The 15,835-nt window shown below is 39.7% G+C and overlaps 2 protein-coding genes across 3 annotated transcripts; both read left to right on the plus strand.

Moving 5' to 3' along the window:
- Positions 1-1,707: 1,707 nt before the first annotated feature.
- Positions 1,708-4,151, plus strand: yeats4 (YEATS domain containing 4). Its single transcript, XM_047574636.1, has 7 exons — positions 1,708-2,189; positions 2,392-2,511; positions 2,616-2,682; positions 2,783-2,877; positions 2,974-3,063; positions 3,302-3,389; positions 3,541-4,151. The coding sequence occupies exons 1-7, from the start codon at positions 2,139-2,141 to the stop codon at positions 3,708-3,710; spliced, it is 681 nt and encodes a 226-aa protein (XP_047430592.1). The 5' UTR covers positions 1,708-2,138; the 3' UTR covers positions 3,711-4,151.
- Positions 4,152-4,713: 562 nt separating this feature from the next.
- napepld (N-acyl phosphatidylethanolamine phospholipase D) lies at positions 4,714-14,903 on the plus strand. 2 transcript variants are annotated; one of them, XM_047574635.1, is made up of 11 exons: positions 4,825-4,967; positions 5,805-6,219; positions 8,053-8,131; positions 9,691-9,804; positions 9,951-10,091; positions 11,168-11,392; positions 11,483-11,586; positions 11,659-11,824; positions 11,953-12,101; positions 12,951-13,065; positions 13,848-14,903. In XM_047574635.1, exons 3-11 carry the CDS (start codon positions 8,072-8,074, stop codon positions 13,977-13,979), a joined length of 1,206 nt encoding a protein of 401 aa, XP_047430591.1. In that variant the 5' UTR covers positions 4,825-4,967; positions 5,805-6,219; positions 8,053-8,071; the 3' UTR covers positions 13,980-14,903. The 2 variants fall into 2 exon arrangements, with proteins under 2 accessions (XP_047430590.1, XP_047430591.1); XM_047574634.1 differs by lacking the exon at positions 5,805-6,219 and having other exon boundaries at positions 4,714-4,967.
- The last annotated feature ends 932 nt before the right edge of the window (positions 14,904-15,835 follow it).

Here is a 15,835-nt window from a genome sequence, read left to right on the forward strand (position 1 = left end):
GACCGGATTTGTCCAAAACAAAACTCAGAACAAATTGATTTGTAACTTTGGAACTGGGAACATGTGCTCTAAGCGTTCATCATCATATACCAAACAGTGGAAAAACACAGCTTTAACTCCACCACCCATCATGTTCATGTCTTGCATGTTTGTCGACAGACTGTGATTGTCGGTTTAAGACGGTGGGTTTCCCAGTAGCACCGACTTTGTTCTTTGTTTTTATTATATTTTTTTTCTTCAGACTGAGACATTAGACCAGATCAGTTTTTTTTTAAATTTGAATAAATAAACATGGAGCATTTCTATCAAAGTATGTCGAGGTGTGTTGCCACAGCAGCGTTTGATTGGGTGTCATTTTGCTATTTGTTCCGACTGTACTAAATTTGGAAATTAAGCACTAAAAAAAAAAAAAAATTGGATTACCCGCTGCTTGTTCATTTTGTTTTACTGGAGATCCCTGGTTTCCTTGTCAAGATGATTCTTTTTATTAATCATGTTGATTCAGATCCATGACCATCACTTAAAACACTGAATTTCTGAAAGTATTCGGTGAATATAAGAACTTCAGAGCCCAGTTTGCGGGACTTAAGTCGATTTGTAACCGCATCAAACCATCTTTAAAGGCCTTGATGATGATGCTTTTGAAATGTATATTTGTCAAGTAATCACTTTGCTTCCACAACCATGTAAACTCTGTAAAACAGTAATGGGGAAATTGTAAATTTGGTTTTTCGTATTTCAAAGGTATAGAAAATGTGACCTTCTAAAGATTAGTGGGTTGTGCCAGGTCTCTTGAACAAATCCTTAAAATGTGAAGTTCAAACTGTGGGTTTTAATTATTTTTGGGCTAAATGGACCTTGTAGAAATCATGCTGTTGCTCCTGTCAGGCCATGGTGCTTTACTATTTATAAAGGGCCGGTGTAAGATCTGTTTTCAGGATTCTGGTTAAAATGAGTCCGACCTCACTTGCTTTGTGCTAGCTTCTCTCCACAGCCCTAAAGGTAAGTGTTTTCAGGTCTTCGTTCACAGCAGGTGAAGAAACAGGAAGTCGGATTGACTGGTGCATCAAGTGAGAAACTTGACCTGACCAAGTAGTTTGAAGGTATCTCTTTTAATGTGTTTTCAGTATTTTTAATTGCGTTCTGTAATACAGTGAGTCTATCTATTAGATATTTGGCTACTTTTTACTTGACGTGCCTTAAAATGAGTATATCGTAAAAAGAAAACTTAATAGTCAACTGTAAAGCACATTTATCCAGACTTACCAGGTGGAAACTAAGACGTCTCAGGGATCCATAAATTAAAAGGTTTAGCATTTTTAGAAACATTTTATTCAATTCTTGTATCACTGTGACGTGTAGATTGAGGCGTATTCTGTGTTTCTCCCCTCTGTGGGATTGCAATATTGTTGGAGGAAGCTGCAAACTGTCATTTGGTTTAAAAGAATAAAACATTTTTAAAGTAAGTTTTATTTTGTGGTTTTGTTTCCTTTGTGTATGATTTCTCTGAAAGTCGTCAGGGTAAAAAGATTCCATTTGTTTAAATATTTTAGCTTTATTTCTGTCCATCAGCAACAAATAGCGAAAGTAAAAATATGTACTTTGTGATGTTTTAAAATAGCTGCATAAACAGTAAAAAAAAAAAAAAAAAAAAACGACTTAATTTGAAAGAAACTCGGGTGAAATGGGTTTCAGGGGGTTTGATCGTGGGTCATTGTTTTCAAGAATTTAAAAAGATAGTTACTTGCATACAGCTATTATAGCTGTTTACATATGGCGAGTTAAACACGGATGATGTGGAAAGCGTGCTCTGTATAATTATTTATTTATTCGTTGAAAAATCTAGTTTACAATCATGTAGTTCGAATCGAAATATCAGAAAAGACTAAAACCATGGCTGCGTCCTTTCGCCCGGAACTTTTGTTTCTTCCTCCTACTTTCCTCCCGGACACCTGAACGCGGGTACACGGGCTACTTCCGGTGCTTGTTTGGCCATGGTTTGAAAATGAGATTTCTTGTGTAACGTTTGTTTTTAACGCTCAAATGGCGGGATTGTTACACGAAGAACCTCTGGGAGGTAGAGGGACAGTCTTATAGAGAGCACTAAAGGATTTATTCATCTGTGTTGTCGCTGTACTATGTTTAAAAAGATGACTGAATTTGGTCCAGATTCCGGGGGTCGCGTAAAGGTAACGTTACGTCAAAGTTGTTTTTGTGTTTATAACTTCATTTAACCTTTAAATCTATTAAACAGCCAATTAAACATGTTATTGTAGGGTTACTTTACCGGGGAAAACCCCCCTCCAGTGATTTTTCTTCTGTATTGGTAATGTTTTGATGGCATACATTAGGTCTTCAACTTCCTGTGTGTCTTTCCTCTGTGACCTGCAGGGAGTGACTATTGTGAAGCCTATTGTGTTTGGAAATGTTGCCCGCTACTTTGGGAAGAAGAGAGAGGAGGATGGACACACTCATCAGTGGTCTGTCTACGTGAAGCCTTACAGAAATGAGGTAAGACACCACAGATCTGCAACATACTGTCATTTACCAGGAATCTGCACACATGCACTCTGCCACAAATTGAATGTATAAATAAATTATGATCGTCATCCCAGGACATGTCAGCTTATGTGAAGAAGATCCAGTTCAAGCTACATGAGAGCTATGGTAACCCACTGAGAGGTGAGTTTACCTTTACAGTGTAAATATGGGATGAGGAACTGTGTATCTGTAAATAAAACATTATAAAACATACAGTGCTCACAGTTTCTCTTCTTTGCAGTGGTTACGAAGCCTCCATATGAGATCACAGAGACTGGCTGGGGAGAGTTTGAGATCATCATCAAGATCTTCTTCATCGATCCCAACGAGAGACCTGTAAGACATAGTGGATTAAATAGGAAATGGGAATCAAAATACTTGAACTTCTGTTTTGTTTGCTGGTATTGATTTGCACTTTTCCGTGACTCTTAGGTGACTCTGTACCACCTGTTGAAGCTGTTCCAGTCTGATTCCAGCGCCATGCCCAAGAAGACCGTTGTCTCTGAATTCTATGATGAAATGGTACAGTTGTTTTATTGCTGTAGCTTGTAAAGCCACAGTTGCATTTGTTTTTGTGTGTGTGCCTGTGGATGGTAAAACATGATAAATGTAAACCTTTATTTTCATTATTATCTTAGTTCTTAGCTCCTCAGTTTTTGCACATGGATTTGCCAAGGCCACACAGCTCCAGTATTTTCGTGATGGATGATGCGTGTGAACGTGAAAGCAATAACTGCTTTATTTTCTGTCTGATTTTCAGATCTTTCAGGATCCCACAGCAATGATGCAGCAGCTACTGACCACATCAAGACAACTCACTCTCGGAGCATACAAGCATGAGACAGAGTGTAAGTGCTCTCATACTGACTATGGAACGGCAACACAAAGTGTCCGATCCCACATATTGCAAAACAATATAGTTTGTGCTACCTACACAAAAGCATTCACACAATTTGAGTCACTCTTGTCTCATTTAACTGTACTGGCACGTGTCTGCAGTCGGTGAGTTGGAGCAAAGGACCAAGGAGAAAATGGAAGCTGCAAGGAAGAGAACCAGCCAGGAGATCACTGAGCTGAAAGACAAATTAAAAGCCAGCAGAGAAAACATCAACCACCTGAAGTCTGAGATCAGGAAACTGGAGGAGGATGGAGACCATAAAGAACACTGAGACATCTCTGTGATCCTGCGCTCATCTCTCATCCAAAAACAATATTTGCATTTAATTTTTGTTTCACTGTTGCATACCCACAGTTTGTTTACATGTGCAAGATTAAGTCAAGGGAAATACATTTTTCATTATAGTCTTGAACAAGGTGGAGTAGCTTTGTAGTCCAGAATGTTATTATTGGTTCTTCACTTATGTTATTTTGGACATTGTGCCCAAAAATTGCTGAATCAGATGGCTGTGAAGTAGACCAAAAATATTTTTTCTTTTAATTGGCTGTGCAACCAGACTCCAACTTTAACTTTTAATATATGGTTATCTAAGGATTACCCTTATTGGAAGAAACTGTGTAGTAGTGACATCTCTCTTATAACACTTTTCTGTCTTTCCTTTTTTTTTTAAACCGATGATCTGTTTTTATATAAAGTTAATGTGTTTACAGCATTGCTTGTGTACGTGTTTTTTATGGCGCTTACGTTAATAAGGGTTAATTCATAACATCTTATTTCATACTTCTTCTCAGTCAACTTGTGCCTTTTTCACAGTTGCAAGGCATATGATTAAACAGCTCATAGATTCACAACCTTACAGACTTTAGTTTTGTTAGTAAATGCAACTAATATGATGTTGCCAGTGTTTGTATCATCTGATTATTGGTTACTGCATACTAAGGTGTGTTCACTGAGCCTTGGAGTTAAAACATAACTTGGGCTCTGTATGCAGCATGTAATTCTCAACAAATTTAATACTATCTCAGATAATTAAAATAATAGTATCAACACGTTTCCCTTTTCAACAACCACTAAATCACCATCTATCCGTGTGAATAGAGCAGCTCCAGAATGTATTTACAAAGCCACTTTAAAATGATTTCTCTCCTGGGTAGATGGGTTTATACTGGCATATTCGTAGGAAAATGTGAGTTGAAAATTCCAGGAGTCGTGCACTGTGAGTTTTCAAAGTTCCCAGAGTCCGTGAAAGCATCTGGCAGGAAGTCACACGAACTTTTTGAGTCCGGTAGCAGAAGCAGAGCCGTGTATGGGAGACTTTGTGAGAACTCGGGCTGTTTCTCTATGAAAACACGTCAAGTAAATATGGTCAGATACGAAGAACCGCAATGGAAACAACATTGTGCAAACCCGTGCAGTTGTTGTTGCTTTATAAGTGTAAACTGAACCAGAGTGCCCCTCGTCTGAGTCTAGCGGGTCTCCTCGGGCTTAATTCCCTCCAGGTGTCCTTCATTAGGTGGAAGAACTCGAGGTGAGTTCAGTTTTGTACAAATTCACAAACAAAAGGCCTCAAACGAAGACAGATAATTGTTACCCTTGTGGTGTCCAGGCGTGTTTTTTTGGTGAACCATCTGTGAAATATATAACTTTATCTTCGGTGTCTTACTCAGATGTGAACCATAAAATGATTCATTTCTCTAAGTCACCTAAAGCAACATTAGCATCGACCAGTTTCAGCTAAACAATGAACAACAGCCCAGTTGAAAAGTAGCGGATTTTATGTAAAGACATCACAATTGAATACATTGTAAAGTATTTAAATTACAAGAGATTTCGTTTTTGCTGCTCGATAATACTAACAATTCAATTCAAGCACGATTAGCACGATAGGACGGCACATGTTAAAAATAAGCAATGAAATATTTTCTGTAAAAATAAATAATTACTTTTATTGTTATTTCTTGTTGGTAATTCTTGAGGTTTAAAAGTAATCATGGTAGAGACAACAATTTTATTTGATTTTATTTGAAGGCATCAAATCTCAATATATATATTTTTTTAAATGAATTAATATTCAACGCGTTTCCTGTTTGTTGCATGACATAAGACACAAGTCATGTCGAAATTAATGGAGCAAAAAATATATTATTATTATTATATTATTATATTGTCCTTGTCTGTTGCTTTTGTGTATTTTTAATGGTAATTGTATTAATTTAAATATTTATTTTATTTTATTTTATTTTGGAGGGAAACGGTAGTGGTTGTAAATTTGCATTTTTTTTATTTTTATTTTTTTGAAAGAATATATATATATATATATTCCGTGGAGCTACTAAGTCTAGTTTCCCCTCGGTCCTTCTTGTAGTTATTTATAAAACCGCCCGCAGTCCTCGAGAGTCGCGCGGTCACGTGATCGGAGGGTATTTGAACCGACGTCAGAGAAACCGAGCTGGTACCGACTACAATGATCCTCAGCCGTCCTCCTCCACCTCCTCCTCCTCCTGCTGCTGCTGCTCCTCCTGCTGCTGCTGCTGTTGCATGACCAAAACTCCGCATATTACCCCAGAAAGATATCCTACCACCAGCTCCCACCGCCGCCCTCGACTCTCTACGGGATACGCTGCAGTAATTCACACCGTAGCGGTGGACATGCGCCTCCAGCTCCTCATAATGAGTCCGGGCTCGCATTAAACCAGGTTTAGGACTAGCGTCAATGCAACAAACGCGTCTCCTCGCTGAGAAAACCAACCGGTGGTGGTCTGTTGCGTTCAGGTTCTCAGGTAATTTCACTTTAATCCTCCGTCGCCTTCATTTCCCCCCCTCTCTCACCTTTCTTAAGATTTTGTTTTGTTCACATGCACTCTAGTGTCCGTTGGTGGTGGTGTTTCTTTCTTCACTGCGCCGTCACAGCGTGTGTTCAAACACTTGAAACAGGAAATAGCAGAACCTCCTTGTTAAGACTCTTGTTTATCATCTGGTTTGCCTCTCAAGTGTTTCAGGGACTACTTCATGTTCAGGCTTGTGTCTGCCTGTGACACCAAGTGCAACTTCAGTGTAAACCAGCCAACCAAACGAAAGCGTCCAAACTTGTGTTGTGTTGTTTACACGGCCACATCGGGGCACGCTGGCTTTCTGACCGGCTGCACAGATCTTTGTTTTGGTTTGTCGCCCACAGGGCTCCATTGTTATCCCACCGTGTCTGTGTTTAAAGTCCATTCATGAGGCTGAGTGCATCATCAGCACGACATGGCTTTAATGCACGGAGTTCCCCAGAGAGAGCAGATGCACCGCCAGGCCTTTGTTGCCGTATATTGTGAGTGCATTACTGTGCATAGCTGACTCAGTGAAAGGATTGCAGAGTGTGCCGTCGATATCATTAAGTGTAGAGATCATTTTAGATCAGTAATGAACAGTTGAAGGCCACATATAAGTGCACTATCAGGCTTTTATGAGGAGTAGTTGATAAAGGTTTATGCAACACGGTTATTGCCACCTTCTTAATATTGTGCGTTTCCAAAAGAGTTGTGACTCGTCAGGGAATGGATACAGGTCTTCAGAGCGTGTCCTGTGGTGAGAGGTTAGTGGAGGCATTTGGGTGCTGTGGGTTGAGGGGAGGGGTCTCTGTGGATCATCCTACAGACGCTTGATCAGTGAAATCTAGTGAATTCAGAGTTACTGTTTCTATGACAGTTTCAGTTTAGTCGTTCCTAAACCGTGTGTGTGTGTCTCCGGCTGCGTCCTGATGCTATCAAGGAGTGTCATTGCTGTGTGGTGGGGGTGGGTGCTCTGGTGTAGGTGGGTGCTACATGTCTGAGTCCACATGCATGAATGCCAGGTCCAAAAGTTTCCCTGCAGAACATTTGAATTTGAATTGTCACAAGATTTCTCCTGTCAGTGGTCATAATGTTGTGGCTGATTAGTTTGCATTAATGCAAAGATTTTGGGTAACGAAAATTTGCTGTAGTAAACAATGACCTAAATTGAACTGTTAGGTGTTTTCTTATATATATTTTTTCTTCTAACCCTAAACTAAAATGTCAGATGTATTTTAATTTGCTCCATCGTTTTCTGCTGAAAGCATTCACTTCAAGGATTCATAAGGGAGTAGCAGTAGTCTTGCTTTATCATGTCCACTCCTTCTATTTCTTTCATTTTGTGTCACTTACACGTCAGCACAGTGTTACTTCTCAGTTTGTTACACAAGATTAAAAAGACGCCACACTCGCTTCGCAACCCATAGCAGAATCCTTCCTGGCAGCAGCAGATAAAAGTGAAGTTAGAGCTGAAAACGCACGTCGGGCACGACCAGCAGGGTACGATCAAAGCTCTAACCGTTGTGTTTAACGCGCCGCGGAGACAGTAAAATGTCAGTTGTGATAGTGGGTGCATTTGAATGTGTCTGATTACAATCTCCCAGTCTGACATGCAAACTGTTACGGTTTGACATGCTCTGTTATCGTTTGCTGTAGGAGGCTGTGAAAGGAGCCAGGCTGCCAACTCTGTCCTCGCCTTCAACAGCTGCAGGCTCACCTTCAGCAGGGCATGTTGGTCCTGGCTGCTGCAGACTTCAGCTTTCAGACCTAACTGTGTGTGTGTGTGTGTGTTCATGCTAGGTGTGGTGGGGGTGAAGTCATGGAGAAGCCATTATCTTCAGACAAAGCGGCGCTCGAGGAGAGGAGAGGCCTAGTGGAGGTAATGTACTCTATTCATCTTCTTAAATCAAATGGCACCAAGATGTGGTGGGTTTAATTAGAAGCTGTTAAGATGTTGGCTGGAAGGAGGAAATGTGTGTTTATTTTTTTTGAGGCTTTTATTTTGTTAATTGTGCAGATCTGCTGTAAAATGTCGGCTGTGAAAGAGGTTTATTTACACAGACTGTTGTGGAGTTTATTGACTCATGATATCCCACAGCTAAGCTTTATGGTTTAGGTAAAAAAAAAAAAATACTCATACTACTATTATACTATTAAACTAAATACTATAGTACTGTTTTAAAAGAATCATAAGGGAGTTTCTGCAAAATGTGAATCTGGCCTCGTGATCTACTGCCTGTTGGAAATTTAAATAAAAATCTGTGGGTACAGAGTTAGGAAGAGTGAGTTTATCGTGTGTGTGTAGCCTGCCCTCCAGCCTCACACAGCTGACGTGTTATTATAATTATTATGTGTAATAAAACTAGATCTGTGCTTCTTCTGCGTGGGTTTTACACATTATAGCTGAGCCTTTTTAAAATGACATTACCTGCAGCACAGATCGGCCCGGTCAGACATTTTCAGTCAGATTGACTAATTTGTTCACTAACAGAGCTTAGAAATCACATAAAAGCTTCTCTCTGTTTGCTCCATGTAGCAGACGAGTTGTTCCTACGCAACTATGGAATTTAATTTTTATAAATTAAAAGAAAGAAAGGAAAAGTATGGAAAATGAAAACTAGTGTATGGAAAAATATTCAAGACTGTTGTCACTTTTTAATTTTCTAAAACATAATATAATGAATATCTAAATATCTAATGTTTTTAAGGCGCTTGGCAGCACAGCTAAAATGTTTGTGTGAGAGCAAACAGGTGATGAACACACACTGTTCACATCTGAGCGTGAGAGATTCTAAATGTTTTTATGATGACTGAACATAATGACAAAATGGAAATGTTCCTACAACTGGCTCATTTAATTTATAATTTAATTTATGATTTATTAATGTGTTTTGTATTTGACTTAATTTACTTACTTGAGGTAGTTCATGTGCAGCTTGAAATAAAATTTAGAAAAACAAAACACACACTGAATTTATCTGGGTTTGGCCAATGAGCTACATTGTAGCTAGAATCTTCTGGAAATGATTTGGTTGCATAACCACATATACACACATAATGAAATACATACAAACATAATAAACAATTAATTCCATAATTTATCTATATGATACAGAACTATTTACTCTAATGCCATAAATTTGATTTTTCTTTATCAAGAAGTGTGTAAATTTGGGTCTAGAAAAATAATTTCTAATGTGTAGGAATCCTGGGTCTGATGAGATGAATAAAGCTGGAATCAGTGTGAGCAGCCATGTTGACGGCTTCTTCTATATTTCCATCAGTTCTTATGCCCCCTAGCAGACACAACCACTTTTGCAAATTTCCAGGATGTTCTATTGATGTTTTTCTATCCAGTTCAAATCATCCTGATAATAGATTAGAAGGATTTTTTCTATATAAACGTAGCCAGAGTTTGAGCTTCTAAACATGTTCCAGGAGGGTGCAGTGCTGAGAGGTGCTGAAGGAGGAGAACCAGACCCTCAGACGCCGAGGAAGAGCAGCTCATCCCGCTCCTCTCGCAAGAGCTTCCGTCTAGACTACCGACTGGAGGTAAAGACCTCACTTCCTTTACTTTCACTCCTGTAGACTCATTCCTCAACATGTGTCTTTTCACTTCTTTTTCCCGTAATGAGCATCATTTCCCTGACGGGACTCTCTACAAGTTGCTCTAATCTAACCGTTTACTTTGACTTCAGGAGGACGTGACAAAGTCCAGTCGGGACAAACATGGCCGCTGGATGAACCCATGGCCAACATGGCGGTTCCCTTCATACGCAATGCTGCTGAGGTTCCTGCTGTGGGACAAAAATAACAGCAATGTACCGACCAGTAAAGAGGTGGGTAGTCACTAATAGTCAGATAGTTTGAAATCAACTGGTTCTTAATAAGTTATTCAAGCCCCTGTGATTGTTGTCAGAATTAAAACCTGATGTTACAAGTAATTTAAAAGGACATAACTAACACTGACTTTCATACTGTCAGGTAAAAACTAGGGATGTTCCTTCCTAGTTTTGTTTTTTGAGATTAAGAGGCTTTTCTTATTTTACTTGTGCTCTCTGAGACTGTATTAAGTACAATCAACTTCCAAGTAAATCCAATGTATATGCTTGACGGTTAAATACCTTAGATTTTCAGTTATTAATAACTGTTGGTACTTATCAATTGGTTCCCGTCATAAATCATCTTTATCAGCCATGTTTGTACAGTGTGTGTACACGTAGATTCATTTAACCAGTACACATGCTGGGAAACATCGGGCAGCCATGAAAGGACGACTGGGACTTGTGGGGTTAAGATGCTTAAAATACCTGCGCCCAACATGAGGCTGGAACCTACGACCTGAGAGATTAAGAGTCTCATGTTCTACTGACTGAGCATCATCTGTTTAGTCACGTTCTTTAACGTTTACATGAGCTGTAAAAGAAATCTGGAAGAGCTGTCTATATCTGATCTCAAAAATGCCTTGATCCTTCCAGATACCTCTCAGTCTGTACCAGTGTTAAATACTGTAATGATTGTTATAATTAGCAGAAACACTGACCCTTATCATTCCTCACAGTATTTATCTGGAGACCATGTGAGGGCTTAACAGGCTTCAAAGGCTCCTTTCACACAGATGTAGAAAAAAAATGTTGAGTCCATTATTTGCTGTTGAGTACAACCTTGAAAAATAGGTGCACTAAATCAATTACTAGTGAAGTAACTACTGGGAAGTACAATAGTGAAGTTGCAGCATTTTATAAGGTGGTAAAGTAAAACTAGGAAATGAGACGAAAGTCACACAGACAGTCATTGTGACAAAAGGAGACAGGAACATTCTGTCTCATGTTTAGAGAGGTGGAAGTACGGTTTATTTCTGTTAATCATAATAGGCATGTGGTGTTTTATATCCTCCTTCCTTCTGCTCCTTTAGGCCCTGGACAGTGAGCTCCCAGTCCTGGAACCATACTTTGTCCAGAACCCAGACCAGTCTGACTCTGGTGCGGGTCTGAGAGTCACCTGGTTGGGTCACGCCACAGTCCTGGTTGAAATGGACGGACTGAATATTCTGACGGACCCAGTCTTCAGCCAGAGGGCTTCACCGTTCCAATTCATGGGGCCCAAGAGGTACAGAGGGCCCCCCTGCACCGTGGAACAGGTTCAGTAGCCTTCTCATCACTATATTTGATCTGGAATTTGTTCCTGTAGCTGCTCCTTTAACACCTGTTTTTCCTCTTTCTGCCACCAGCTCCCAAGGATTGATGCGGTGACCATCAGTCATTCTCATTACGACCACCTGGACGCTGGATCTGTGGCCAGTCTTAACGCACGCTTCGGAGGGGAGCTACGCTGGTATGTGTGCTGTGCTCCACTGTAATTAGACAATTCGTTTCATTGTATTTAGTGTTGATGGATGCTTCTCAGGTTCGTGCCCCTGGGTTTGATGGACTGGCTGGTGAAGATGGGCTGTGAGAACGTCATGGAGCTGGACTGGTGGGAAGAGAACTGTGTACCAGGTCACGACGATGTTACATTTGTCTGCACACCTTCTCAGCACTGGAGCAAACGTACAGCGCTGGACGACAACAGGGTAAGTATCATGACACAGTCGTTTATTTATTTGAATTTACTGAAGGCAGTAACACATTAAACAATTCAGTTTTTTTTTTTTTTATTATTATGAATTCAAGTCATGTTTCCTCTTTATCCGTCCTCCAGTCTTTATGGAGCAGCTGGTCTGTTTTGGGTCCAGAGCATCGATTCTTCTTCGCTGGCGACACCGGCTACTGCTCCTCCTTCCAGGAAATAGGACGACGCTTTGGACCGTTTGATCTTGCAGCCATCCCCATAGGAGCGTACCTGCCCAGGTATTCTACACACACATTATTAGTACACTTGTTCAGCCAACATCATCATATTTTAGAGGAGGAACCATATAGATATAAGGTTCTAAAATAATAATCCTTTATTTATACCGCAATTAATTATTCAAAGAGGGAAAAATGTCCTGTACAACATATCAAGAAACAGAATTTAATCTATGGTTTTAAAGTGTCCACACTATAATAGCTTTTCTTCTCAGACTGTCTTTGGAGATAAGGAACTGAAGCAATTACATCACTCTCTTCAAAGCGACCCGACTCCACTTGTGGTTTTGTCAATGGGGTCAGGAGGTTTTGAAGAGAGCGAATACCAGTCAGCCGTAACATTAAAACCACTGTCAGGAGAAATGAATACATTAACTTTGTGACCTTTCAGTGGTAGGAAGCCTCTGGGCCTGGCATTCATGTGGATGGTACTTAGACCCTAGCAATGACGCTCCTTGATGGCAGCAGCCTGACACAGACACAAACAGTTTAGGAACAACTCAAATAATTCACTAGATCAGTTTGGGATCTAGTGAATTATTTGGAGGCCAGGTCAACACCTTGTGCTGTTTGTGCCCGTCAGTCTACAGCCATTAAGGAGAGTCATTGCTATGGGGTGGGTGGTACATGTCCAAGTAACATCCACATGAATTCCAGGTCCAGACGTTTCCCAGCAGAACGTCACAAGAAGGTCAATGTTATTTACTTCTCTCAGTGGTCATAATGTTGCCGCTGACCATGAATTAGCATCTCACAAAACAGTCTCAAACTACCATAAAGTTATAGTATTGTGTAACTTAAACCTTTTGCAGGATGACTGGATTCTTTTTTTTTTTACCTTTTCTCCAGGGATGTGATGCAGGGGCAGCACGTAGATCCAGAGGAGGCTGTTCAGATCCACGAAGACCTTCAGGCCAAACAGTCTGTGGCCATTCACTGGGGGACCTTCGCTCTGGCCTACGAGGTAACACTAGACAGAGATACAGTCAGTTACACAATGTGTGTGGTTTAAATCAATAGCTTATCATTTGGTTTCTAGCCCTGAGTTGGTGGAGATCAGTCTCATGTCTGATAAGCATCATGATTAAACTAAATATAGCTCACCAACAACGGTATGAAATCAGTTGGTGTTAGACAGTAGTAAAACCACTTACACTTTGAAAGTGCACTGAGCTTCATGTTAACGCTGTCAAAAACAGTGTGGCAGGTAGACACATGCTACTTGTTTCCACTAGGCTAGCAGTCCTCTTGTTCCTACTGGTACAACATAACTCAATTACAGTTCTATTTAGAATATTGTTTTATGAATAATTAAGCCAGGTCCGGGAAGTAAACTACATCTCCCATGAGGAATCTAGAGGCTTGACATTTACACTTGAACAATAATTCCCAAGATGTTCACGCATTTGTTTAACATACATTAACAAGTCCCAAACTAAATACAAAAACACCTGTGTATGATGCTGAATACTGCGTTAGTTGTAGTTAGGTCTCATCACAGTGGACCAAAGAGCTACTGTATGTTACTGCTTTCAGAGCAACAGTTAAGCCAGAGGGTGTTATAGAAGTTACTGTGACACTCCATTATGTTGAGGTTAAACAAAGGTGTCATTGTTGTGCATGGCTGTTAGCAGCTAGCCGTGTGGTGCAGCCTCTGACTAATGAATTAAGTTTATCCATGTGCTGAACTAAACTTAAAGTTAATTCAAACACTCACGTTTTCTCCGGTCCCTCCTTCTCTTCCAGTACTACCTGGAGCCGCCGGTTCGTCTCAGAGAGGCCCTGGAGCAGAAAGGACTGAAAGCAGAATCTTTCTTCACCTTACATCACGGAGAGTCTCGCCTCATAGCTGCTCGACAAGGAGACGTCTTTGAGTGACGTCTCTGCAGCAGCTGTGGGCCCGGGATCCTTCACATCTGTAACAAAGTGAAGAACAGTCTGTTTAGATGGATTAAATGTCGTCTGCATCTTCTGTCAGCTGAAAATTAAATGTTCTGCAACACTGTTTACGTACTAAATGTTTGCCATCGCACTCTCATTGGTGAGCAGTACTACCTACAGGAGCTGAGGCGATTTGTGTGTATATATAGACACACATGTGATGTTACTACTGTAAGTTAGTCTTAGTTGACTGGACAGTGTGGCATGTAGAATATGCAACTGCAGTCATAAGATCTAGATTGGAAGAATTACATTTATCAGTTAGCAAATTGAACAAAATAGTCCTGTTTTTGTAATTAGAACATCTTCTGCAGCTGTACATGTTCATGAAATGTTTAGAAATCTTTCAGCTCAAAAACTTTCTGCCAATCAGAATGAAAATAGGATTGAGATCATTGTATATAGGTTTGTGTACAGGAAATGGTGTGGGATTGAATGATAAACCTAGAAGTTGGGCATTGATGTAAAAGACTAACACTTTTAGAAAATAATGATATTCAAAGATGGGTGCTAATTAATGCCGCATTACAAGGATGTCGTTTTTTCCTGAATGTATCATAGTGAACCAAAACCAACAGGCTGTTTTTGTGTGCTGATTGAAAACCTGTTGAAGTTGAGCTGGGTTCAACTTTACAAGCTGCAAACATTTGATTGTGATGCTCCAACCACAGCACAAACACTTATCAGTGTGATTGTTCACTTTTTCACCTCCTAGTCAGGTGTTGGGTTCACGATAGACAATTTTCATTTGTAAAGCCTGAATGTAAGAACAGATAACAGCACAATGTTGAGCTCACTCACTGCAGTAACATGTCTGTGGTTTGATCACTTTTGTCCCTATTAAATACATTCATAAACAAATATGTGTTAGCTTTTTTTGTTCTGTAAAGAGTTACTGGTCTCAGTGAAGAGCACCACAGTGCTTTTATTTCTTTAAAATGTGCCCTTTGGCGCCCCCATGTGTCCGACACAGGCTCAGTGTGGTACATAGATTTTAATCATTCATAAGGGAAACTGCTTGGTCACAGTAACTTGCACATTTGAGAACCACAAGTAAAAATCTATTAAAATAAAATAGTATAAGAAAAAAAAGTACAAAATTAGCATCTGAACAAATGTACAAGAAACAGAAATGGCAGTAAATCTATATTAAAGGATTAATAAGGTAATGATGCATGTTAACATGGAGTTATCTGTTGCACAGTTGTTGCTTGTCATATTTCCAGCACATGGCGTGGCATGTGAAATGTTGTTTATGGTCTCGGTCTTTGGTCTCGTTAAAAACTAAAATGATTCAGTTCCTAGTCTTGATTTTTAAAGAAACTGGGTCATTTTAGTTTTTAACTTTGGCCCCCACGTGGTAGAATTTATAAACTACTTCCCGATTTAATCTAGTAAGTGATTTTAATAATTTAAAAAAAAGGTAGCGTGACCCTCTGCATTGTTATTGGTCTGGGGTAAAGACCAAGCAACTACAACATAAATAAACATAATCCTGTGGTCTTACGAAAAATGAAACTTACTAATAAAAATAGTTCAACTTGCAGAGATATGCATTCTTCGATTTTAGCCCTAGTAAATTTTTCAGCAGCCAAGACCAAAAAGCAACATTTCACATGCCACACCATGTGGTGGAAATATCGAAAATGTGGCAAGCAACAACTGTGCAACAGATAACTCAATGTTAACATGCTTTATTACCTTATTAATCCTTTAATATAGAGTTACTGCCATTTCTGTTTCTTGTACATTTGTTCAGATGCTAATTTTGTACTTTTTTTTCTTATAGTATT

Source organism: Mugil cephalus, chromosome 22 (assembly GCF_022458985.1).
Source record: "Mugil cephalus isolate CIBA_MC_2020 chromosome 22, CIBA_Mcephalus_1.1, whole genome shotgun sequence".
Lineage (NCBI taxonomy): Eukaryota > Metazoa > Chordata > Actinopteri > Mugiliformes > Mugilidae > Mugil > Mugil cephalus.

Bases quoted from the DNA above. Each gene is read 5' to 3' on its own strand.
- yeats4 (XM_047574636.1), top strand. From the start codon at position 2,139: ATGTTTAAAAAGATGACTGAATTTGGTCCAGATTCCGGGGGTCGCGTA. The intron at 3,064-3,301 runs GTACAGTTGTTT...TCTGATTTTCAG, and splicing joins CTGAATTCTATGATGAAATG to ATCTTTCAGGATCCCACAGC. The intron at 3,390-3,540 runs GTAAGTGCTCTC...ACGTGTCTGCAG, and splicing joins ATACAAGCATGAGACAGAGT to TCGGTGAGTTGGAGCAAAGG.
- napepld (XM_047574634.1), top strand. From the start codon at position 4,825: ATGGAAACAACATTGTGCAAACCCGTGCAGTTGTTGTTGCTTTATAAG. The intron at 11,587-11,658 runs GTATGTGTGCTG...GATGCTTCTCAG, and splicing joins TTCGGAGGGGAGCTACGCTG to GTTCGTGCCCCTGGGTTTGA. The intron at 13,066-13,847 runs GTAACACTAGAC...CTTCTCTTCCAG, and splicing joins CCTTCGCTCTGGCCTACGAG to TACTACCTGGAGCCGCCGGT.